The sequence below is a fragment of the Austrofundulus limnaeus genome, unplaced genomic scaffold (assembly GCF_001266775.1).
Source record: "Austrofundulus limnaeus strain Quisiro unplaced genomic scaffold, Austrofundulus_limnaeus-1.0 Scaffold12, whole genome shotgun sequence".
Classification (NCBI taxonomy): Eukaryota; Metazoa; Chordata; class Actinopteri; order Cyprinodontiformes; family Rivulidae; genus Austrofundulus; species Austrofundulus limnaeus.
In genome coordinates, this window is record NW_013952414.1 from 3585225 (window position 1) to 3610368 (window position 25144).

The window sequence follows — 25144 nt, forward strand, 5'->3', positions numbered from 1 at the left end:
CTTTTATTCATTATATTTTGACAAAATGCAATTTTTGTTAACATTTTAGTCAAAACACTATATTTGCCTTTTTCTCCATATAACACTTTTGGAGTTAATCCTCATTTTGATGTGATGGGTCTCATATATTATAATCAACCAACTCATAGAACAATCAAAGATCAATAATTTATTTATTAATTTTAAGACCAGTTTTGCCAGAAGCAATGACCTTAAATAGCAAAGAAGAGTTTAGGTCTATTTCAGTTGGAAACAAGTTAAAAAGCAAGATAAAGATAGTTTTTTTCTTGCCTCTAGGTTTATTGAGGAAAAAGAGTTTTTGTGATGTAAAAAAAATGTGCTGATTATAGCTGCGGTGACATTTTCTAAAGCAGCTAGAGGGAAAGAAGAAAAGACAACAAACAAGAGTTTTTCCACATGAACTGAGGTGATTTTACTGCATTTCCGTAACAAACGGCCGTATTACACATTGCACTCACAGCAAAGAAGACGACACATCCTCGATGTCAGCGGACAAAGTGATCCAAAGCGTCATTTTAGAGTCTGCAGTGCGGCCACAGCCTCTCTCCGCTCCAAAAAGGTGCACTTCAGAACTGCAGGCATTAAAAGCACCCAGTTGATGCCTTGGCAAGTCAATATAACACACACARTGGGTGTAGATGTGATCGACAAAAACTGCTGAGGAGAGGGGCGGGGCTAGAAAGAGGGGATGATCCACTGACACAAAATCACCGGAATGATGAGAACATCTCTATCACTGGAGAACGTGCAGTCTGTGCTCAACTCTCTGACTCGACGTTAAGTTTACTGGCATTAGAGGATGTGCACGACTGGCCTGTTTGTAGCTAAAAGGAACAACGGTGCAGGCACCCCCTTAGCCTTCGCTGTTGTTCAGGCAATGCTCCAGTGATGATCTGCCAGTGTTGGTGGAGGGGGTTATGTTAAAACGGGACAGGTAGACCACCAAAAGAAGGAAAGGCTGGTCTAACGTTCCCTCCTGGGTGGGCGACACTTCTAATAATTAATGCTAACACCAGTTTGTCCTTTTTGTTCACATAAAAACGTTTTTAGTGTTTTTTTTTCTTTATATATATTCTTGCAAACTTGTACACATCCATATAGATAGATGAACTGTTTCTCTTTTTTTTGTCAGCATACAAGGTAAGCTGGGTGACTATATATGAAGACAACAACTACAACTTTCACAGCACTGGCATTGGTTAATTTTAAATACAGTACTCAAGCATTGTTAGAGTAATAAAATAACAAATAAAAAAAATAAAGGAAAAAAAAAGGTAACATAATACCTCGGAAAAAAAATAAGCTACGGTACCATAAGTTGGTTTCTCCCCTTAAAGGTTTCTTTTATAATTCAATGGCATGATGTACAGATTTGTTTTAACCACACCAACGTTCCTCCAAAGGGAAAATTGTCTTACATAGCTTTGGACTTCAAACACTGCCATGCAATTATCGCTTTTGTTTGTATTGTTTTCGTCTAATTATCGACTGAAATGATCAATAAACGTGTTAAGATAGCGTTGTCTTCACATAGACTCAGGTAAGGGTATTTTAGTCGGTCATTTCTTGGTGCACATCCACCCTATTGCATGTTTACAGGTTTTGCAGGATACAGTGGCAATCGTGGGGTAGGGTTGGGTAGTGCTGGGTGGTATGACCAAAATTTTATATCACGATATTTTCAACATTTACACCGGTTTCATGGTATATCCCGGTATTTTCCTTTTCATCACATGTCAGTTGATAATAAAATGCACAAACACTGCTTATTGACTTTTTTCTTTTACTCTACCTCTGTCTGTGTCTCTGTTTCCCTCCTCTAAACGTCTTTTCTTCTCCTCCTGGTTGGAGACAGTAGTCACGCATTTTGGTCCGGTCGTGAAGGAGGAGGGTTAATAAAAGATTATTATCGGGTCTATTGTTTTATGTTATTTAATAAAGATTAACAGCACGACTCACCTTGCACACCAGTCAACTCAATTCCACWAAAAAACTTCGTCCCCCCCAGCTTTTCACAATAGAAGCATGCTAAAGTCTCCATGCGTCTCCACGTCTCCATATTAACGTCGCGTGTTTAATCTAACCGTGCACGTCACTGAAGAKGTGTTTACTACATTCAGCGACCGCGAAAACGGGATGTTTTTTAACGTCAGCCAATATAAGCAGCGGAATCGCCACCCGCCGCTACGGCTGCAACAATAACATTAGCATGCTAATGCACATAGCGGTGCAGCGAGGAAAAGTGTCCCCCGGGAAACAGTTCACTGGCGGCCGCGACGAAACGTTCCGCACGTGTTCAGGCTATTTAAACCGGTATGTCGGTATTCAGAAAATTCGTATCGTAGCAAAAATAAAAAACGGTATTCGGTACGAACCGTTATACCGCCCAGCACTAGGGTTGGGGTTAGGTAGGTTTTGGCTAGTTTGGGATAACTTGGATTGTAGGGTATGAAGGAATCGGGTCAGTTTCATTGAAGGGGGTCTGGGTTTGTCAGCTCCTTGACGACAGCCGTTGAATCCTTGCAGACCTGAGTGGTGGTGCCTGAGTTAGTCTGTTTAATGTCCGTCCTCCCTTCCACATGGTTCAGTGGTCTGAAAAAAGACAAATGAAGCTGGGTTAGGTGGTGGTGGGGGAGTGTCAAATGACCTGAGCAATGTTGCAAATAATCACTCCCTTGGAGGGTAATTTGTTCTGCGTTCTTTGGGAAGATATTGAGATTCACTCAGTGCTCCTACAAAATAAAAAAATAAATAAAAAACACACAAAAAAACTCCACAAAACAACACAAGCGATTCTTGTAAATAAACTTCCAGAGAAACTACAAGAACTGAAAMTATGACTCAAGACACTTAAAATGCCCTTGACCTTAATCTGAGCCACAGTAACTGATAAGATGCTTTGTGTTTTAGAACCCCCTTGAGGTTGTATTAATTAGTAAATTTTGGCCATTTTTTTCAAATGTATTACCGCAATAAGTTTCAATATTTTCTCGTGGGGGAGATAAATCCTCATAACGCCCCCTGCTGTACATCATGCATAGCCAAGCGTATAAACAACTGTAATGATTGTGAGGAGGAAAATGTTGGTTTTTTTTTTCCTTGTTAAATGCAGAGATGAAAAGAAGATGTTGACATACGCTTGCTCCTAAGTCCATCTTGCTTATTAATAGGTTTCTTCTCTGGGAATGCAGAGGATCATTTTCAGCAACATGCAGAAGCTTTTTTTTAATGTATGGTTATGCATTTTTACATTTAATCAGCTTCAACACACTAACATTCCAGGTATCTGAAATTAGTTTATGCCTAGACATATCAGTTATTTCAACTATTTTACACACTATTGTAATAAATACTTGTAATATTTCTGCGGCGGACCATTCTGTGTTCAAAAGCGAATACTCTAGGGCACATGTGTCAAACTCAAGGCCCGCGGGCCACTCCTGTGTGGCCCACCAAAAAAAATTATTTTTTTTTACTTAACATGAAAATTGATTCTTATATCAATAGTAAACATTACATTTAGGATTAAATGCAACAAAATAAATTTAAAAGGTGAAAGATAACAATTGTCCTGCCCCCGAGCTGTTGGCTTTAAAGGGACACATGATTAGTTGTAACGTTAGAATTTATCTAATAAACATATATTTTAACTGTAAAATAAAGACTATAAAACTACTGTAGGATATTCAGTTTTTATAATTTTTAAACTAAAAGTTTAAAAAATATATTACATGGATGGGACCATTTTATTTACATGTAAAGCATTCTGGGTAAATGATGACGTGGATAGGTCCTCGGTGCGAGGCTGCTAGCGAGCTATATCCACCCTGAAGGTTAATCTTGGACAATATCTGATGATCGACTCTTTTAAATGAAACCAGAGAGCGTTGACAGAGAGGAGAAGGTAGAAATGACTCAGTCTGTAACAGAAAATATAGATGGAGGACAACAGAGCTGCTTCATGGAAGAAGAACCACAGCTTAGCCTGTTAGCTTTAGCGTTAGCCCCAATGCTATCACCATATAAATGTATTAGCTCAGCGCTACACATTCTCCTCTCGTCACTGAGGTCCTCCATCCACATGACAGAGAGGGGAACGCAAAAATGACTCAGCCTGCAACTGAAAATATGGATGGAGGACCTCAGTTTAGCTTGTTTGTCGTGCTAGTGCCGAGCTAATACATATAAGGCAATATAGTGTCGGCGCTAGCGCGAAGGCTAACAGGCTAAGCTGAGGTTCTTCTTCCATGAAGCAGCTCTGTTGTCCTGCATCTATATTTTCAGTTACAGGCTGAGTCATTTCTACCTTCTCCTCTCTGTCAACGCTCTCTGGTTTCATTTAAAAGAGTCGATCTTCAGATATTGTCCAAGATAAACCTTCAGGGTGGATATAGCTCGCTCACACTGAGGGCCTTGGGAGAGTGGTTAGGGGAGTCATCCTGGACCCGGAAGGTCGCTGGTTCGATCCCCCGCCCAGCTGTCTCAGTTGTTGTGTCCTTGKGCAAGACACTTCACCCCTAATGCCTCTGATGTGTGTCCCATCAGTGTATAAATGTGATTGGCACTGATTAGTCTCCATAGACGATTGTACAAGTTAGCTTTGTAGAGACCTAATAGAGTGCTGTGTGAATGGGTAAATGAGGACACAGATTGTAGYGTCAAGAGCTTTGAGCGTCCTGGATGGATAGAAAAGTGCTATACAAGTACAGTCCATTTACCATTTACCATTTACCTATCCACATCCTACATTAGAAGGTTCAAGGGCCACCATAACGCTCATGTGGCCCTCGGTGAAAATGCTCTAGGGAAACACTGAAAATGAGTTCTTGACCAGATGAATTCAAACGACATGGATAATTAACAAGGTTTTAAACATTTTATTGAAAGACCAGAGAGGAAAAATAATTAATTCAAGTCAAATTGTTTCTTCTTGGTGAGGCAAATGAAGCTTGTAGTTTTCTTCTTTGACGCATTTTTCTATTGCTTAACCTACCAAGAAARTACTCAAGAACATGACAACAACTTCCTACGTAGTTTACCTCCCACCCCCGCCCACACCCACACCACCCACATTACTCAAACTTTCCCACTGCATTCATCACTGTCGACTTTCCTACTTCCTTCCTGGTCGTGGAGGAGATAAGGGTCAGGCTCATTAGGAAAACCCTCTCCTCTGTTATGACTAAGCCTAACAATTAAGCAAATTCTGCAACACTGGCAGGASAGCACATACTCATATAATATATGCCAACTGTTGCTTTCCTTTTAAGAAAAAGATCAAGCAGAACTGATGGATTGCATGTGGATGGCGAGGACACTGATGAAACGCTATGCGGGGTCGACTCAAACACGTGTCTTTACGCCTCAGCAGCATCATCTTCCCCTCACTGGGTCAACTACGACTTATCACTGAGTTTGGTGTGATCAATGTCTTACCGTACCTTGATGGGGCCATCTACTGGGTCCAGTCCCTGCTCCGACAGCTGTTTCAAGGCACTTAGAGCAGCCTGAAAAAGAAAAACAGCGAACAACAGATGGTCATGTGAGCGAGGAGGGAGGCAGAGTGGGAGACCGGGTGGGAGGAGAGTGAGTGTCACCCTTCAGCTGCTTTTCAAATAACACTCACTCTGGGAAACCTGATGCCAGCAGGACACTTTCCCTTCACTCTCTGCTGTCTTTGGCTTCACTCCTCTGACTGTTTGTTTAGCGTTATTGGGTTAACATTTCCACTTTATGTTTTGGCTGCTCCACATTCTCCTGAGTGACATCTGTGTTCATGGTGACCACAGCTAAACCAAAACCAGCAGTCCCCAAATACTTTCAAGCACATGACTTATAACCATGTAGCCCCAGCCAAAACCCCTCACTAAACTTTGGATAAACATGCGTGCATGTAACATTTGTGTTGTTAATTATATAATGGCCTAATTATGCTCAATTTGTGGGGAAAAGGGGGTAAACAGTGTAAATTTACATCTCTCAGCCTCACACACTGCAGGGTATTTAGCGTAGGATTTGTTGCGTCTTACATATTTCGGACATAATTGTTCCCAGGGACGCTCATTACGCCATTGCTTTGCCTCCRAAAGCTACAAGCTATATGTTCAAACTTGGATCAAAAACCATATGATGTCATTTCCTTTGTACTTTTTGGTTGTGCCAGCTAGAGAAGCTGTTGGTGATGTTAGACGGGTCAATTCTGCTTTAGCAAATAAAAACACGTGAAAGAGGTTTAGAGTAAACTGATGCAACAGTGTCATTACTATTTGTGCAGTGAGTTTAAACTCAGATGAACTTGTTTGTTCCCTTGATGTATCAAGTGGAAATCACGTTTAAACACCAAAAGGGGAGTTTACGTTTGCCAAGCTGAGCTGTTCTGTTATCCTAACCTCTTTGCTTTTTCAATCATAACACACTTCCCTTTCTAAAAGATTTTTTCCAGATGTATATGACGTCTGTCGAAATGTGGGCAGATGGCGTTACGGGGGATCTTAAACCGCTGGATCTCGCTCTGCGTAGATAACCTGCACGGCGAGTTAAAACATGAAAGAAAAGCAAAGTTATCAGATATATTTAACACTGCTGAAATCATACCAACATGCCGTAGCGCTTGTTTAGTAAACAGCAGTCATCATGGCAACGTATTACATAATACGCTGCAGTAAAAAAGTGTACGCATTATACTTCACATGAAAATTATTTTTTTTGTCTAAATGAGAAAATGTCCCTTTAAAAGACAACACACAGGTAAATTTAATGTTACCTATGAGGTAATCAGACTAATGTGTTTTATTCTAATAAATTAACTTTTCTCTCATGGCTTTTCTAGGTGGAAGCCTTTCAACTGCTCTGTCAATAATGTTAAATAAATTGTATATATCTACATATTTTTAATGCCTAATTAATAGCAAATAAATAAATAAATACATAAATAAATAAATAAATAAATAAAATACTGACATTTAAAATTAAGTGCACATCTGGTGCAAATGATGCCGACCAAGATCCATTACGTTTTATTACAGGTTAATTAAGACTGAGATAAGCCACAAGTGGCTCCGCTCAGTCAATGAGTGAGAACTGATGTTGGCTGATAAGCTGGCTTTATCATAATACCCACAAATAACCTTCTTTACTTTATTCTTGTTWGTTGTACAGATCAGTGTTTTTCWACCCYGGTCCTCAGGGCACACTGCCCTGCTTGTTTTAGAGGTCTCCCTGCTTTGACACACCTGATTCAGATGATTGCAGTTCATCAAAAGCCTGTTAATCAGTTACCAAGTGAAATCAACTGTGTTGAAGCAGGGAAACATCTAAAACATGCGGGGCAGTGTGCCTCGAGGACCAGGGTTGCAAAACGTTACCACAACCAGACAAATAAGCCATTCTCCCATTAAGAAGTATTTGACTGGGAGACATTTTGTCTGATGCTCCAACTTTCAGAGACGTGTGCATGAATACAGTTGTGTATTTAAGCCAGACAAAACAGTACGGTGTAAGCAGTATTATGGTCACTACGAGCCATTTTAATGTCTATATGGAATGTAATATCCACAGGAGAATGTTAGAATCTGTTATCTCTGCACTTGCATCCAAAATCTTTTTGGATTAGAAAAATAAATAAATAAATATAAATAAATAAATAACAACATGGATTCAGAATATATGACTATAGGTGCAAGGGCCAAAATCTAGTTTGTATCCATCAAATGAAGAAAAAGTTCTTCAAAAAGCTAATACTTACAAGTACTAAAAATATTTACAACAATATTAGCTGAAYGCATTTCAAAAATACTGACAGGATACTAAAGGCCTTTCTCCAGAGACCAAGAAATCAAACGAAGCCTCGCTAAGACTATGACGTATGATTTATGGTGCAATGTGTGAGTTTCTGTGAAGCTTTGACACCAGTGAGATTTAGAGGGTGAAAATACTCGAAGAGATTTAAGGCGACAACCCTGCAGAACATGACAGATGAAGGAATGTTTCCACAATTACATGTTAATAATAATAAATTAAATCACTAGACTCCTGATGTAACAGTTGATATTTTATCAATATGCTAAAAAGGGTCATGGTTGCCCATACATATGAAAGCCTAAAGGAAGTAGTTTAAACTAAAGCCTTTAATTAATATCACACTCAATAAACAACAAAGACAGACCTGCAGTTTTGTCCCATAACAAATGCAGTGAAGTCACAAACACCTTGCCCCATAAACTTCTGTTTTTTTTGTATTTATTCAATCAGTTTGAAAGTGTTTTTCTCCCTGAGTAAATAGTCTGAGACCATCTGTTGGAGTTAGGGGGAACAAGGTGGTGGGTTAGGGGCTGCAGATAAACAGTCATAAATCAGGGACTTGACAGTGGCAGCGCTGCTGATATACGACAGGCAGTCATAAGGGCCCAGCAGCTCAGTGAAGGATGCAGAACTTAAGACAAACACCGGGCTTATCTATAGAAATCTGTGAAACACTTATTTTACTAACGTGATACAGAGTTTCCCACTATACTGGTACATCTCTGCTATTGCATTGCTTTAGTCTGAAGACAGTACAAGCAAGGTGAGGGTGTGCCATCTTTGTGATAAAATAAATAAAAGTGGAGGAGTTAAGGTCAAACAGGATACAGTGAGTTAATTAAGAAACAAATGAGAAAGATGTGGGACTGTTGGAATCTCAAACTAAATGGTTTTTATCAACCTTTTAGGGTTAAATTATTCCAGAGAAAAAGTATTTAATAAAATATGTTTTATAAATAAAAAATATATTAGTACCACATGTTGGTCAATACTTGTTAGTAGGTTCAATGCAAGGTTGTTGCTTCACCTGTTCTAATGCCTAAAAGTGCAGAATAGAGGGGGTTTCTGACGTGTTGCAATCATCTGACCAGGATGTGTGATAGTGACACTGAAGACGATTGACTGTTTTGTTGCCTTCTTGATCTTAAGCTAGTGTGATGACATTTTTTTGTATCTGTCCTAAATTGCATTGATTCTCTAGATTCCTTTGTGGCTGCTGCTCAGAATACGGTGACCAAGCAAAGAGTCCATTGTGTACACGTGGAACATGACAAAACTTATAAAAGGTGAAGCCAATAGGGCAACACACACCTCTGGCACCATACCCCAATACACCTAACCCCTTTCATTAACCCTACATCAGATAAAAATTCAACACTCACCATTATTCTAAGGCTCATATCAAACCCCATACACAAGATCTTCCATCTATTTAGTTGACCCTAGTTCAAAGGCTTGGATGTACGGTGGTCAACTGTGACAGGTCTTAGAGTGATCTGCAATCGAGACTGAGCTCCCATGTGGAGTGACAAGGTTGGCTCATTTTTCTGGGCCTGCTGTGCTTCTAATGGTTTTCTTGACAAAGGCTGAGCTTCCATCATCAGCAAATACAAACAAAGGCCCAATCCCACAGGAGCCTGCAGCCTCGGCTAGACAGATATGATGGATCATTGGATCACAAGGACCCTGACAAATCAGACCTGTGTATCAGCTCTCACTGCTGGACCACTGGGTTCTGGGGAAGCCAAGAGGATATCTTAGGGAATAATGTAAGAGTGGCACAACGGGCATCAGCAGCCATGATCAAAACCAAGGCTTCAAAAAGACCACTACCACATCACGTTTTTGTTGTTACCCAATACCTGCTCTTTTATTATACTTTGTAGGAAGGTTTGTCTGATTTTTTTTAATTTAGCACCAAAGATCTTGAATCTGCACTGTTCAGAATCAGATCAAACATATTAGACTGTAGACTGGCTATTGTACTTGATTTGATTTGATTTATTGATTCAACAGGAAAAGATTACTAAAAATCAAGCCTGACTCAGCATAATTGCTGTTTTACAGCAGGTTCCTGTTCTGCAGCACATAAAACACTCAGAAATACAGCATCACAATCACATCATTATACACCATAGACACAAAGACAAACAAGCATACCAAATTTCAGGAATGCAGCATTTGCAAAATAGGACGTCTAAATATGAGCACAACAAAAAGTGTCCAGCAGATGGCAGACAAGATTCTTCTTAAAGGGCTGTAGTTTTGAAATGGACTTTATGTTTTGAGGAATGTCATTCCATGCTTTAGTATAAACATAGAAGAAAGACCTCTGGCCGTAACAGTTTTTAAAAGTTGGTAATATCAGTTGTCCTTTTGTAACAGATCTAGTTGAATGACCACTTCCAGAATTTGACTTGGGCAACAATGCACAGAGAGTTCCATAATTGGCACCTTGGAAGATCTGAAAATATAAATTAATACCACTATACAAAACATAATTCTGAAAAGTCAAGGCATCAGACAATGAAAGAACTGTACAGTGATGAGTCCAACCAGGAAGTTTTTTATGAATTTTGTAGGCCCTGTTGTAGAGCCTAACTATGGGTTCTAAGATTTCATTTGTTGTAAGAGACCAAACAGGTAAACAGTACGACATGGTTGAGAGTATAATGGCATGAAGATAGACATTTGAAACAGAAGATGTCAGATTGGATCTAATTTTTGAATAAACGTATAATTTCTGTTTCAACTTAGTGGTTAAGACTTGTACATGATCACAATAAGTCAAATAAGAATCCAAAGTAATTCCAAGATATTTGTAGGTAGTGACAATAKCAAGGGGTTTGTTTAAAAAAGTGAGTTTATTTGTTATATTGAAATGTCTCCTGGGTGAGGAAAAATACATGCACACAGTTTTTTTTAACATTAATTGACAAAAGATCATCTTGAAGCCAACCATGAAATGTCTGAAGATCTACTTGTAACTAACTGACTATTAATAGATTCAATATTGAAATCAGACAAAAAAAGAACAGTATCATCAGCATACATTAAAATATTTGAATACTTCAATATTTTTGGAAGGTCATTTATTAATAATAGGAAAAGCAATGGGCCCAGTATGCTACCTTGCGGATGCTTGATGAGACAAATACAAAGTTGTAGTTTCCTCTTCACCGAGCAGCTCTGGATTGCTAGAGCTGTTTTCTGGCCCCCTTTTTCTCTCAGTCCAGAGGGAATTATCACACATTTCCCAATCTTTAATCCAGGCCAAGAACACCAGTGGTACCCTCCCATTTGCGCTTTGATCCTACGTCATAGTTTGAGTCATGTGTTTGGATGTCCCATCATCCAAGGGAGTAAGACTTAAGTGAAAGGGAATACTTTGGTTCATAAAGTTTATTTTAGTAATTTATGGCAATTTGATTAGAACTTGAGAGCTGCAAAGGGATTGCACTAATTTAATAAAATGGGCACATGTGGATAAAACTAATAAAAACGTTACATTTTTATGAGAAGTCATGATGTCTTTGTCTACAAACATTTAAACTTCACAGTTGCGGAATTACCAAAGTGAAGGTATGATGTTATAGCTGCAACACATGCAAACTAAAATGAAACCTGTTTTTTTTGTGTATGAGTATAAAATCCATCTTTAGTAAGCCTAGACAGTGGGGCACTCATCATTTCCATAAACACAGTTCTCTGGCACCTATAGTACGTATGATAAAGTCTTACAAAAACATTTCCAACAACACAATAGATGGACAATGCTCAAAAGGTTTGCTTGTGTTTGTTCAGTTGTATTGTTTATGCCAAAACATGCTTCTTGACAGATTTTAGTGAGGTTGAAAAGATTTTGCTTATTGTCGAGATGGTTGTTTCTGAGCTRCTGGGAATCAGGAACATGAAGGGGATGCAGCCCAGCTGCTGATGAGGATGATCTAAGGACATTCACCAGACTAAACAATGACTAGCGTGGATTTCAAACAGGGCGTTTTATGGGTTGAACTTGGGAAATTGGAAAAAATGAGCACCTTTTTGTTGGAAAAGTTCTGAGGCTGGATATATTATTCTGGAAAGGGCTTGTCCTGTTATCAAAAGGCCACATGATCCCTTGACAGAACTCTCTTTAGTGCTTACTCCTCAAAGCTGAATGTAATATGAGATACCAGGGAAGAGAAAATCCCCGCCATCTTTTTGTCCAGTGTTAACCCTGTTACTACCATACTATCAAATTTATTTTTTTACTATTTTCTTCTTAGAAATGTACTGTAGATTTTCCCTTCTTTTAAACCATCTGCCAGTCAGGGATCGTTTCTCATCACTTGGCTTTCATTTCCTCTAAATTCTTTCCTTTTCCCTCTGCCCACATCAAAACCCTGGAGAAGGACAGCTGGAACATTCCCGGACAGCTTGCGGAGAACACCTGTGTGTGCATGAGTACAGGCAGTGTATGCATCCATTTGTTAATGCGGTGTGATATGTACATGGATTCTTGAGTAACTACAGAGAAAATGTATTCAGATCCTCTCACCAAATCGTTCCTCACTTTCTCTCAAGATTTCACATCCTCTTCCACATCAGAGGCATGGATAAAGAGGCAGTGTGTGCTTGGCAGAGGCCAAACTGTAGCCTGACATGACGTTAATTCCTCTGAAGCAGCACTTGATCTTTGCCGGGAGGTCTCTTGTGCAAGAGTGTGGCAGCTCCAGAAGTCATCGTGGCTAAATAAATCTTGAGAAGTTCAGTTAAATTCTTTTGTACATCTCTGTCACGTGCAAGCCTCCACATAATTTATCCATCTTTACTTGTGTCTCTTTTCCGAGTTGTGGAGGAGCTGATGGGGTACCGTGGATGGTCACAAGTCCATCAGAGATAAATAAGAATCATTCAAGCTTACCAATGAACCCGACATGTATATTTTCAGTTTGTGGGAGGAAACCAGAGTACCAGGAGAAAACCCACGCATGCACAAAGAGAACATGCAAACACCACACAAAATGGCCAGGAGGCGATCCTACCTTCTTGCTGTGAGGAGACAGTGCTAACCACTGCCCCGCTGTGCCTCCCATCTCAACTATGGTGCTTATCATTTTACGATGAATAGTGTTTTCTTTTGTGTGTCTCTCAGGCACGATGTGAGCAATGAAGACTTCAACTGGAGGGGTAACGGTTGTGGGGCTCGCCCAGGGGAGCAAGTCTTCATTGACATGGGAAGCCATAAATAAGGGCCCGGGGCGCAATGCCATGTCATGCGTCATTTGGACCGAGGAGTGTTTCATTCCCTCCGACCACTGAGCTGCCGAGCATGGCACCTCCTAGGGTGTAATACAAAACACATGGGCAGAGGGCGAGGGGCAAAAGCACCTCAGGGTACCATACCTCTGCCTTGTCAGAAAAGTATTTTTAGAGAATGAGCAGATATAAACAGCCTCTGTGATAATATTGTTCAGCAGTTTGCCTCAAAAGGTTTCTGTTGGGAAACCCAAGAACTGAGCATAGTTAGTTTTTATGTGGTAACGTCACATCCTAATCACAGCAACTCAAAACTAAAATATGAAGTTTTGAATACTAAACAGTAATTAATAATTTATCTGACTTATTTTTAGATTGGTTTTCTTAAAAAATTAAGCAACTGAGCTGTTTTGCTGTGCTGTCATACCAGTTCTTTGCCTTTACACAATAAARGTCAAGAGTGACTCCGAACTTAAGATGAGACGCTCTCTGACCAAGAAGAGGAAGTACACTTGCACTTTCCRTCACAGACAGAGGCAATGACTTCCTTTTAGATTGTAAAAAAAACTTTTAGTTTTAAATGAAACTGAATGTTTTGTTTATTATTCTTGTTGTCTGTGTATTATGCACTTCTGGTAAATTTAGGTTGTTTTAAATGCATTTTATAGAAAAAAATACAARTGGACCGATTTTGCTGCACAGGAAGTGAGAGTGCGAAATAACTATTTATATCTATTTTCCATATTGCCAGTTTATTCCATGATGAATAAGTGCTTAAAATGAGATAACAAGCATGAGGAATTTATTAGTGATGGGGCTAAAGCCTGAGATGATGCCAGGTGAGAGGAGTCAATATCAATGAATCACCAACATGACTAATAATAAGTGAAATACTTCCCAAAAACAACTGTTTTCACCTCCTGTCATACAGATACATTTGCAACTTAATAATCAGGGTGGACTACCTTTTTATGATGGATCAAATGATCTAAAAAAATTGACACAAGTAGCTAATAATACTGACTTCCTCTTATCATCAAAAGTATTTTATGATTACAGTAACAAATGTCGAGCGGTTGTTTACATGTTCAACATATAAAATCAAACTCTATTCTCATKATGTCTACATCCACCAGGTTTCCCCACTGATTCTACAAAAACGCCACCAAACCTCACACCCACCTGAAGAGACCAACCTTTCAATGCCAGGGGAAGAAGCCTCTATAATCCTGAACAATTGGACTCAAATTGCCCTGGGGGAGGCAGAAAAAGCGGTGGAAAGAGAAGCCGGCCTTCAGGCACTCGCTCTCTTATCAGCACAAGAGATATTGATCGGCCCCTGGGGGTGTCCAATTTCTCCTTTCTGCTCGCCAATCTCACTCTTCCTTCTATTTTTCTGGTTCTGTCAAAGATTAAATGCATGATTACTCTAAATGCTCTTTTACTGATAATTTTATCCTGTCTTGAATTCAAAAGGGCACAGTCTGTTTGCTGACAGCACAACCGACTTAGAGCAGTGGTTGGTGGGGATGCAAATGTGATGAATGCGGTTGTTGCTACACGACTTTATGAAAACATTTTTTTTTCCTATGTGCAGCTTGGAAGCTAAGCTCTTAATCATTTCTCTTAGTTTYCACAGATAAAAACTGTAAAAGGAGATACTGCATTGCATCAAAACAATCTTGAATAAGAAAGTAAGTCTGTCAAATATTGTTTCTAGATCTTTGAATCAACATTTAGGTTTGTCAGCGAAACCATCTGCAGTAATTCCACTTTCCTTCAGTCAGATTTTGAGATGATATTTGCCATGTGTTCAAAAAAATCTGAAGCTTTGCAATAAAAATAAGAACTTTAAGAATCAAAAGATACATTTTTTACAGCACACTGGAACAGTAGCCGTGTCTCCATCCAATTCTAATTCGAACTTTGAGCGAATTTTTAAAATTTCGCAAAAAGGAAAGAACAAATAAATGCAAATCAGACGTGTTTCCATCAACTGGCTTGAAGCGAATCAGTTTTGTCAGACGCATGCGTGTAGTAAACAGGAAGTTAAAATCGCWTCTCAGGAAAATGGAGAGAAGTTAATCGGGAATGCGTTGCTACTATCGGGACAGTTGTATTTATTCCGTCATATCAACTAGTTTTGGTGATTTTATATGCTGTCTGGAGATGTAGAGAAAGAAATGCAATTCTTTTCACGTTACGGGAATAACAGAAGAGGCCAACAGYGGGAGGAGGGTCCAGCTGCAGTCGCGGCTGCAGTCCCTCTGGTACCGGTTTCGGACAGACAGCGAGAACAGCTAATCAACATGTGAGGTTAATGTTCGCTACGTCAGAACTTATTTGACAAATGTGTTTCCATCTCTATTTTCCGGAAAAAAACCAAAAACCACCTCAAGTGAGCGTATCAACTTTTATGCRAATTAGAGGAAGTTTTTTCGAATCACGCCGTTTCCATTCACCTTTTCTGATGAGATACTTCGAAATGCGCATTAAAAAATGTTGATGGAAACACGAACAGTGGTTAGAGCCGTCACCTCACAGCCTAAGGCCTTTCTGGGTCATGCAAAATCATGCATGTTAGATTAATTAGTTACTCTACATTGTCCCTTGGTGCAAGTGAAAAAATGAATGGTTGGTTGTCCTTATGTGTCCTTGTGTCCCTGTGATAGACTTGTAAMATGTCCAAGTCTCTCACACAGTGACTGCTGGAGATAATCAGATCAAATGGATTTGAGGGAAAGTGTGGTCTACAATCTTTGATATGAAAAAAACCTCTAATATGTAAACTGAAAACTAAAATTCTATTATTTGCCTCACTGTTTTYCTAACATTTCACTAACACAACTTCTTTCCTAAAGATTTTGTTTTGTATTTTCTCAGCCTTTGCCTTGAATCAGCATAGCTGGCACAATAAATTTGCATAAAGTGTGTCCTGATGCATYTCAGTAATCCAGGTAAAAAATCAAAAAGAAAAAAATTGTGTAGGTCTTCTGGACGGGTTCTTCTCTAATGAAACGTTTCGTCTCTCCTCCAAGAGACTTCTTCAGTCTGAGAGTTTCAGGCAAAATTCAGACTGATACTCACATCACATGGCTATCGATAGCCATGTGATGTGAGTATCAGTCACATGGAGGCAGGGCTTAAAGCCTGAATTTTGCCTGAAACTCTCAGACTGAAGAAGTCTCTTGGAGAAGAGACGAAACGTTTCATTAGAGAAGAACCCGTCCAGAAGACCTACACAATTTTTTTCTTTTTGCATAAAGTGTATTTGTTCTGAAAACATTACCTGGAAAGAGAATTTAAAATTTTGAATAGTTTGAGAACACATTTATATGAGACTAACAAAATTAAAGGCTTAAGAACTTACAGTTGTCAGAAGGCAAAGAAAAAATAACTCAGGAAAGCTGAAACATAAAGGGTTAAGAGCATTAAAGTGAGGCTAAGCTTACAGTGACAGCTACCAGCTGCATGCAATAATCTCATGACACTTTCATATTTTTCTTGGTCAGACACATCCGTGTGTACAAGACTGGGAGTCTCAAGGACGAGAACATCCGGTAAGAAGAGAGGAGGCCCAGTCAGACAGCGTTTTACACCTTGTAGCTCCCTTAGCTCCTTTTTTTTTTTTTGCGATTAAATCACTTAGCGCCCACAAGGGACATGCTTGTAAAACCCGTTGCACGGTTATAATTCGCAACGAATTCTCACACAACCAGCAAGTGGTTTTCATTACCCAGCATCCTTTCTGGGTCTGTGGGATGTGGACGGACACAAATCGGCTTGCAACTCACTGACAGAAGGGGGACTCTGAAATCCACCACGACTTAACCCCTGAAGTGTTATGAAAACCTAACGTTGTTTCTTTGGTAACTGATAGTGTGTACTGCACAGACAGATTATGTTTAAAGCATGTTTACTGAAAACAATAAATTCCAATATGCTTAAATCATGATGACATCAGTGGCTAAAACTCCTCAAAAGCCACCTCGATTTTGATGATCAGGTCCCAGATTGAGAAAATATGGAACATAATTTTATTAGAGACAGAAAACACRTCTTTCAAAATATTTGTATAGTGCCACAATCAAGTTTGCCTAAAGCAGACAGGCTTGTAACCAACTGTTCATAAACAACAGGGAATMTTTTCTATTGAAGAAAAAAAGCCATATTTTGGATTCTGTCAGCAAACAACAACACGAGCCAAGGCCAGACACAGAGTGGCTGACGTGATAAGAAAACACAGATTAACAGTGACTGGGTGGGCCTCACATGGAGAATAAAAGCAGCATGACATGATCTATTTCTGGGGAAAGAGATGGTTGGGAAAGGGAATAAAGTGAGCTTCGGAACATGACAAATGATGCGACTAAAAACTTTTGAAATGAGATATTTCGATGCTAAAACGTATCTGTGTTCGAGCCTTCCTCCCGTTGCACAGCACCAAAGCTTGTAATCCGTTATTCGCCAGTGAAGCTTTTATTTTCTAATTGAGAGTGAGCAGTTAATTATTTATGGACAAGTCTTTACGAGCAACCTCACACATTTTTACAGCATTGCAAACAGAGAATAAACAGCAGGACGTCACTGTGCTCCAACGTGGGATTAAGGCCCGGCTAATTAGATAGCAGACAGTAAAACAGTGAGGAGAATTGTAAAAGTGGGAGCGGAGACTAGTCCAAGTCAGGGATCAGGTACAACCAACAGACATTTGAGTCCAACAAAGCATGTGACTGACAACTGACTGCTTCTTTCTCTGGGGTGTAAATGCAAAAACCAGACAAAAAGACACCCTCACGTCCATTCATTCCTGTCTCTGTCTACTCTGGCTGCGTCTGTTGTGGTTGGTTCCATGAAACAGGGGTCAAGGTACTAATGGAGGACCTTATGGCCTTGTTTGGCTCTAGAAAACACCCCCTGCCACACACCAGCCCCCCCTGTTCTCTTATAAATCAAGCAGACTTCATTGAGAGCATCAGAGTCCTCTGATGTCCAGACCATGTCTCATTTCAAAGTCCTTCTGAAGGCTCACATGGTTCCATGTTTACGCAACGGACACAAGATGTTTGTGTAAGGGGTGAATGTACAACAAATAAGAGCAAAGCATAAGTAGGAAATGGGTTTTGCCATMATGGGAAAATTGGAGGAAAATTTAAAAAAATGTAGTGTTCCTTTGGGGGAACAAAAATAGGGCCTCTGTACAAAAATTGTACTATGATGCAATACATCTTCAATGAAAGCATCTCCACTAAATCACATTATTTACTTAAAATAATTATTGCATTGCTTAAGCATGAGTGTGGATTTTTAGGTGTGGTGTTAAACCTTTTTTTTCTTTAAACTAAACATGAAGTTTCAATCAAAACATGCTTTTCCTCTTTGTGTTTGTGGTAAATTGAGTTTATATATACATTTTTGAGTTTTGAATGGAAAACAATACAGTACAATATACTGTACAATATATATACATTATATATAAATTTTCCAAACGCATCGCTGTAAAGACTGGATTAAATTTGGTATAAAAAAGAAACTTTAGGTGACGTCTAAGGCCAAATTTGGATATTGMTTTGATGTCTGCATTTAACCAAGATGAGCAAGAAAAATAAACTCAGCAAATGTGTAAATCTAGCCTGTGATTCATGTTGTAGCACTTTTTGAATCTTACTGAACAAACCAGGCATGGGTTCGGGGAAAACCATGACAAACAAACAAACAAATAATTAATTAATAAATAAATATCCACAAACTTGTGTTGTGCAGTTTAAATCTAATTTTCAACAATTACAAAGTATTGCAGTGTTTTAAAATTATTTTCAATTATCAACTCCATTTTTACGTCATCTCAGACGTTTCTAGTTTTTAATGCAGTCTGAAAGGTTTGATGTTCCTATGTCAGTTTAAATAAAATAAGCTAATTTTAACTACTGCTACTACTTCAAATTAACTACTGATATATTTTTAGGACGATGTTACAACTGTGATATCAGCAGCAAAAATGGTGATAAAATGTCTGAATCAACAAAATAACTTATTTTAAAGTTCTAGTATTCGTTGGCATTTTTGCAAAAATATGGGTTGTGTCATTATAAAAATAAATTATAAGGATTAAAGTTCCAAAAGTCTTCCAACTTTTGTACAAAGTTTCACACAAGATCTTCATTAATTTATCTACTTGTTGCCTTGTTTTATGACGTGGGACAGTGCAGTGTTTGTTTATCATTAGACTGTGTTCAGACAAAATGCCGGTGAGTCATTTCAAGCAACCTGCTATTTTACTTAAATCTTTCCTCTCGCATTTATGTAACGACAGCGTGGCTCGCTTTATCTTCTCTTATCTTCTTTAAACGCAAAGGACCAGGCTCAGTTTGCATACACCGTAAAACAGAAGGCAAGCTGCCACTTGTGACTTTCTTCAGAGGATTATGAAGATACCGTTTGACGCGGGCAGACAGAGTGTTAACTTTAACTGCAGGGGTATGTGACACTTTAGTCGTAACTCGTGTTAACCCCCGACGTGACTGATGTTTTGAGGGTCTCAAACCGTCTGCTGTTTGAGGTCTGAGAATGTGTTCACGTCCAGATGAGACGAAGGTGGAGGTTTTTGGGCCGAGACATCCAGAAAAACATTCCCTGGTCGCTACGCTCATCTTTTTTTTTTAACTCTGTATGGAAGCTGGAGAGGATGAATACCAATGACAAAGGTTAGGGTCACTTACGGCACAAACTACGAGCGCTGCATCTGTGTTTTTGCAGTATTTTTGTGTCACATAGGAGAATTTAAATGTGAACAAAAAGGGACTTGCAACCAGACAGAGTGACAGTTTTGAATATGCTGCCTTTAAAAACAACTTTTACAAACAATCTAAGCATTTTAATGATCTGATCTCAGGAAAGTAACCATGCAAGTATTTGTAACCAATACTTATCCTTATGCTTAGGGGTAGTTGTATTTAATACACAAGTGGTTGAAACACATTTGTCTGCAATTATTATCATGGAAAAGTTTGCTTTTGGAGAACTTCCATGGTGATTATTTTATATAGATTTTTAATCAAAAGAAATCCATCACATATCAAGTTGATGGCTTTTTAAATTTCTATTTAATATCCAGAAAAATGCCTAGTTTCAGAACAAAGTGGAATAAGACTGACAGGAGTCAGCATTGCTTTGCTGTTTATCCATTTTTTTGGCTCGGAGAGCAGTTTCTTTTGGCAGATMGACACAAATTTCTGCCAGATTTTGATATTAGACACATTTTTTTCCCAAGAGTTTCAAATTGTGGAATATTAATGGCTGCTGACTTCAGTCTTTGAAGCAAAAGCCAAGGCTCTAATGACATCCATGTAACATTACTGCAGTGCGGCCGTATAAGACTATTAAACRAGAGACGGCAAAACAAGTTGCAGCTCATCTCCGCAGGTGACACATCTCACACGTTTTCACAGGCAGATGATAAGGCGGAGGGGACAAAAAAAAATCTAATTTAAATATGTGGTCTTTATCTCTGGGACCTTTCCAGCAAAGCGGACAATCCTTCAGTATCAAATGGCATCAAGTTAATGAGTCTGTGACACTACAAAGAGCAGTAAGTAGCAGGCTGGCTGGCCCACGCCTCCCACAGAGGTGATGAGTTAGGAAAGGTGTGATAGCTTTATSCACACCAAATATGTGTGTGTGTGGGAACTCACACACGGAGCTTAATGGCACTGAGGGCTGCAAGGCCACTGCCAAACATCTTGTTCCTCTTAGCATAAATGTGACAACGAATCCATCACTTTTGGCATCCTTTAAACAATCACAAAGACCTGGCACATTTATAAACAAGAAGAAAAGGAGAAGTCGATGCTACGATTACAGACAAAAATACAGTTAAACTAACCAAATTAACACTATACGATAGTGTTTAATAAAAAAATCATCAGAACTGGTGGAGTTTTTTTAATCATACGACTACAATTGAGGTTTAATAGGCGTTTTAAGTAATGCAAAAGAAATMCATTTTTAAAATCATATTCTCATTGATCTAAGGTAAAAACCAATAATCAGATTATACTGACTAAATAAGGATATTTATTTGCATGGATACCTGCGATATTGCGAAATCATTCTTATCAATCTTTCACTTCAACTTATTTATCTAATGGTGTAAATTAAATTAATAATCAACTTTATGATTACTGAGTAGGTGTGTGCTTTGAGCTAATCTGCACACACATTCTATGAATACATCAAGTTGCATTCTTATTAYTTTTTCCATGTTAAAATAAACATATCGCTTCAAAACATTGTACGTGTGACCATGTCTGTGCATTTCCTTTACAGACGTTCCAAGAGGCCACTTAAAGCATTCAACGCGTCCTTTAATGGCCAAGTTCATGTTTATTCTCCCCCCATGGCTCATCTCTTATTCTTGCGTRCAAAAAAAGGAGCAAAAATAAAAGACAAGTCATTTCTGTCTCCAATCTTCTCACTCCTTGTCCTCATCAATCTTTTCTTTGTCCACTCAATCAGTTTCTCCTCCGTCTCTCCCTTTCTCGCCATCCTTCTCCAGTCATTCACCCCTTCTCTTTCCTCCTCCATCATTCTTTCAGTACTCCTCTCCTCTCCAGTCACACTCTAATCTCCTGGTTCTGAAAGGTGTTTCCTGAGGAGGGCATGCAGGCAGACACGCAGGAGTGATGGATCACTCTGTGGGATGCTTCACTTTGTCCTCACTCCAGAGGCGGGAACAGGGTGGTGACGGGACGATGAAGTCCAGGCCTTGTTCAGCATTTATCGAARGAAAAACCTCCAGATGAAACTTTAAGTGACAATTTGCAGTCTTGTAAACAGCATCTTTGCCTGAGGGGTTCACAGAACTGCTCTGCAAATGGAAGCAACGGGCGAGAGCTCCTGCAAGTCAAATTCTTGGATCACTGCACTCGGCTGTGGTTTGATAACAAGAAAATATGTAGCTCGTTTTTTCAAGCTTCGGACTTGTTCTGTTATGGCTCATACTTTTGCACCAGAATAGAACTCACAAGATTAAAGTGGACAAATGATATTTAAAATGAACATTTAGCCGTGTTAGCATGCGAGTTTTAAAGGGTCTGAGTTAAAATKACTTCATTACTAAAATATTTAACCAGAAGTTGTGCATCTAAAGCTAGCTGCAGGTAGAAATGCTCATTATATGCTTCTACAACTTATTAAGGTTTCTTAGATTAAAAGCCCTGTTTGGGTCAAGTCCGATGATTTAGGATACGTCCAGGTGTTGAGTTTGGTTACACAACGCTGGCACATAAAGACGAGACAGACAAGACAGATAAGCAGGGAGGAGAAGCTGTCTGACAGCTGCCAGCTCGGCTGGGGAACACTCCAGCGGGACCCCCTGTGAGGATCCCAGCCTGGGGTAACGTCTGCGCTCCAGTCGGGAAGGAAGACTTCAAACACAAAGCATGTACAACCTCTGCCCTCTGCAGCTCCCTCTCCTGCTGTTCTCCTGAGCTCTGAGGGGGATCKCTGAAGACCTGGCCAGCAGCTCTCTTCATATTGGATTGTGTCATCAGGACCAATTCGTTTTACTTTTAATTTCTCACAGCTCAACAGAGACACAAGGGGAAATGGATGTTTCATTAATGCATGAAGTCAAAAGGTCTTTACAGAATGGTTCATGRTTGATCTTTGCATTTACAATAAGAAGCACAGTTGTTGTTAACTTTAGAGAACATCAGGCTCTTCAGCAATGTCGATTATTCTCACTGCCTCATTGCCAAAGTGAAGCCATTGGGCAAAAACATAACGAAAGAACACAAAAATAGGTAGCAAATGATTGAATCCAGCATTCAAGTGTCAATTTTCAATAATYAACCAAATAATAAGCTCCATCATCAAACTGTAGTTGCAAGTGCCTTAAAAAGACACTGATTGGTTCAAACTTCTGTGTTTGGTAGAGATGGGTACTGAATTCGATACTTTTATATGTAGCGACCGAATTCTGTCGGTACTACCGAGTACCTGTKCACGTAACATCAAACGGTACCATGTTTCGGTACCTAAACGCATCATTGCGAYTGTATTGGCGTGAGAGTGGGAGATGTTCCATGCTTTTCCTGAACGCAGCATCACACAAGAGCGTAACGACGTAGCAGCCGTTGGTTCAATAAACCGAGTTCAGTCTGAACGTAGCATGAAAGCCTCGCAGCTCCTGGAGTAAAACTCGTTGAACAGACCGCCTCTGAATTATCTGGTGGATTATTTATCTTGTGAGCACGACGTTCGCTTGCTCAAAGTAAATAAAGTACCGCCACTTTCTTTATTTCATCCGYCATTAAAACAACAGAGGCGCWGTCCGACAGACTGAATGTGTCTGASCTGAAAGAACACAAGCAGCCAACTTGAAGCGTTGGGTGTGTTTTGGATGCTCAAAACGTAGCTTGAATACCTTTTATTTATTTTAACTCCATCCTCTTTTTTGCTTATTTGATTTAAACTTATTTGCCTTCCATGGACCTCCATCACACAATTTTTCTAGCTGGGAAATGACATCACTAGAAATATGTGGAGCTGGATTTTAATTTGTGCAATAAGACAAAACAGTCTTGTTCTTTTCAAGAGTTTTCACTTTAAAGAAGTTTGTTAAACAACTGATGTTACAATACAAAGAGTTGGATKTTGTCTTGATATTTGTTAAATTTTATACATTGAGAAATACATATGTTAAATAAAAAAAAAACAACAACACACAAAGTACCGAAAATTGATACCGTTAAGTACCGGTGCAGATTCCCAGGAACCAGATATTGGTACCGAATCGATTCAAATGTCAAGGGTACCCATCCCTATTGTTTGGTTACCCTATCAGATGGGAGGTAATTGAAAACCGTCATTACAAGCTAAAAAATATTAACAATATTGTGAGAYTGGAAAGTAAGAATTTGAGGTAAGTCATGGTAGTAGTCATTTAAATACTTGTTTGTTTCATTACTTCACATGGCTCAAAGAAACTTATTATCTCTTTCAGTTCTCACTTACACAGTTTCMTCATTTATAAATTATTGGCAGACTGACAACATGTCTAACAGAGTGAGACTCTTTTTGTTTTGTGATGTTTTAGGCCACTAAGGTCATGCAACACCTTCACGCTAATTAGGTGTATGCCTTAAGCATCTATGGCAGCACCATCAAAACTTATTCCTTTGAGCCAATCAACATACTGGCTTTCAACACATTACAGCCAAAAAAAAAACCTTACTGAGTGCATTCTGTAAATAGAAGCATTTCTTCCCAGCAATCCTCATTATCGACTCCCTACCGGTCTATCCTTTCATTATTTATTTAAACATTACAAATCTGAAGAAATTCACATACCAACACAAGGTCAGATGCCCAATTAATTTTAACAGAACTGACATTTTGTTTCTTTAGGGAGGTTTGTGTAACCTGAGGGCACAATTATCTGTATGCTGTGTAGTCAGCGATAAAAATGATCAAGGAAGCAAGCATGTGACCAAATGCTTTGGGTAAATAAGTCATTGTGAAGGGGATTTCTCAACTGCACAGTACTGTACTACTCATTAAAAAATGTTAGTAGGTTATGAAAAACTTAGTTAAGCAGCTTAATGATAACTACAGGAGAATAACAGAAAGATCTGGGAAAACCATGTACAAATGACAAGCAACAAGCCCTGTTAAAAAAATAAAAACTCCCTAAAGTCTGCCCCTCATTTCCTGAAAGCATGTCTACGACACATTTTAATCCTGAAGCACTAAGGTCAACAATCAAACCTAATCAGTCAAAAAGTGCTTTTACTGCAGAAAATCCAAGAAACCACAGATGACAATCTGGGAGACGAGGTCTCTGGGACCAGGGGTGTCTCAGCTGAGGACATTACTGCACGCAAAGCAGCCTCACACACATCCAAACGCACACGGGATCTGGTGGCAGACAACAGTCGCCTTGTCATCTTCGATTGTGGACCACTCATGTTGGACCAGCGACACCTCACACAAAGCTGGGCCTCGGCCCCCCTGGTGTCCCGCTGCCGCCACGGAGGGACTGCCAGAGAGTTACTTCAGCTCTACAGAACAAACACAGAAA

The 25144-nt window shown here is 39.3% G+C and overlaps 1 protein-coding gene across 2 annotated transcripts in view; it reads right to left on the bottom strand.

Annotated features, from left to right (window-relative positions):
* Positions 1-2313: 2313 nt before the first annotated feature.
* stau2 (staufen double-stranded RNA binding protein 2) overlaps positions 2314-25144 on the bottom strand; it is a gene marked incomplete at its 3' end in the record, with an annotated part of 94111 nt that continues 71280 nt past the window's right edge. Inside the window, 2 exon segments of one of the 2 annotated variants that reach the window (XM_014002338.1) lie at positions 2314-2613; positions 5458-5528. In XM_014002338.1, coding sequence (XP_013857792.1) covers positions 2490-2613; positions 5458-5528 — 195 coding nt within the window. 2 annotated transcript variants of the gene reach the window in all.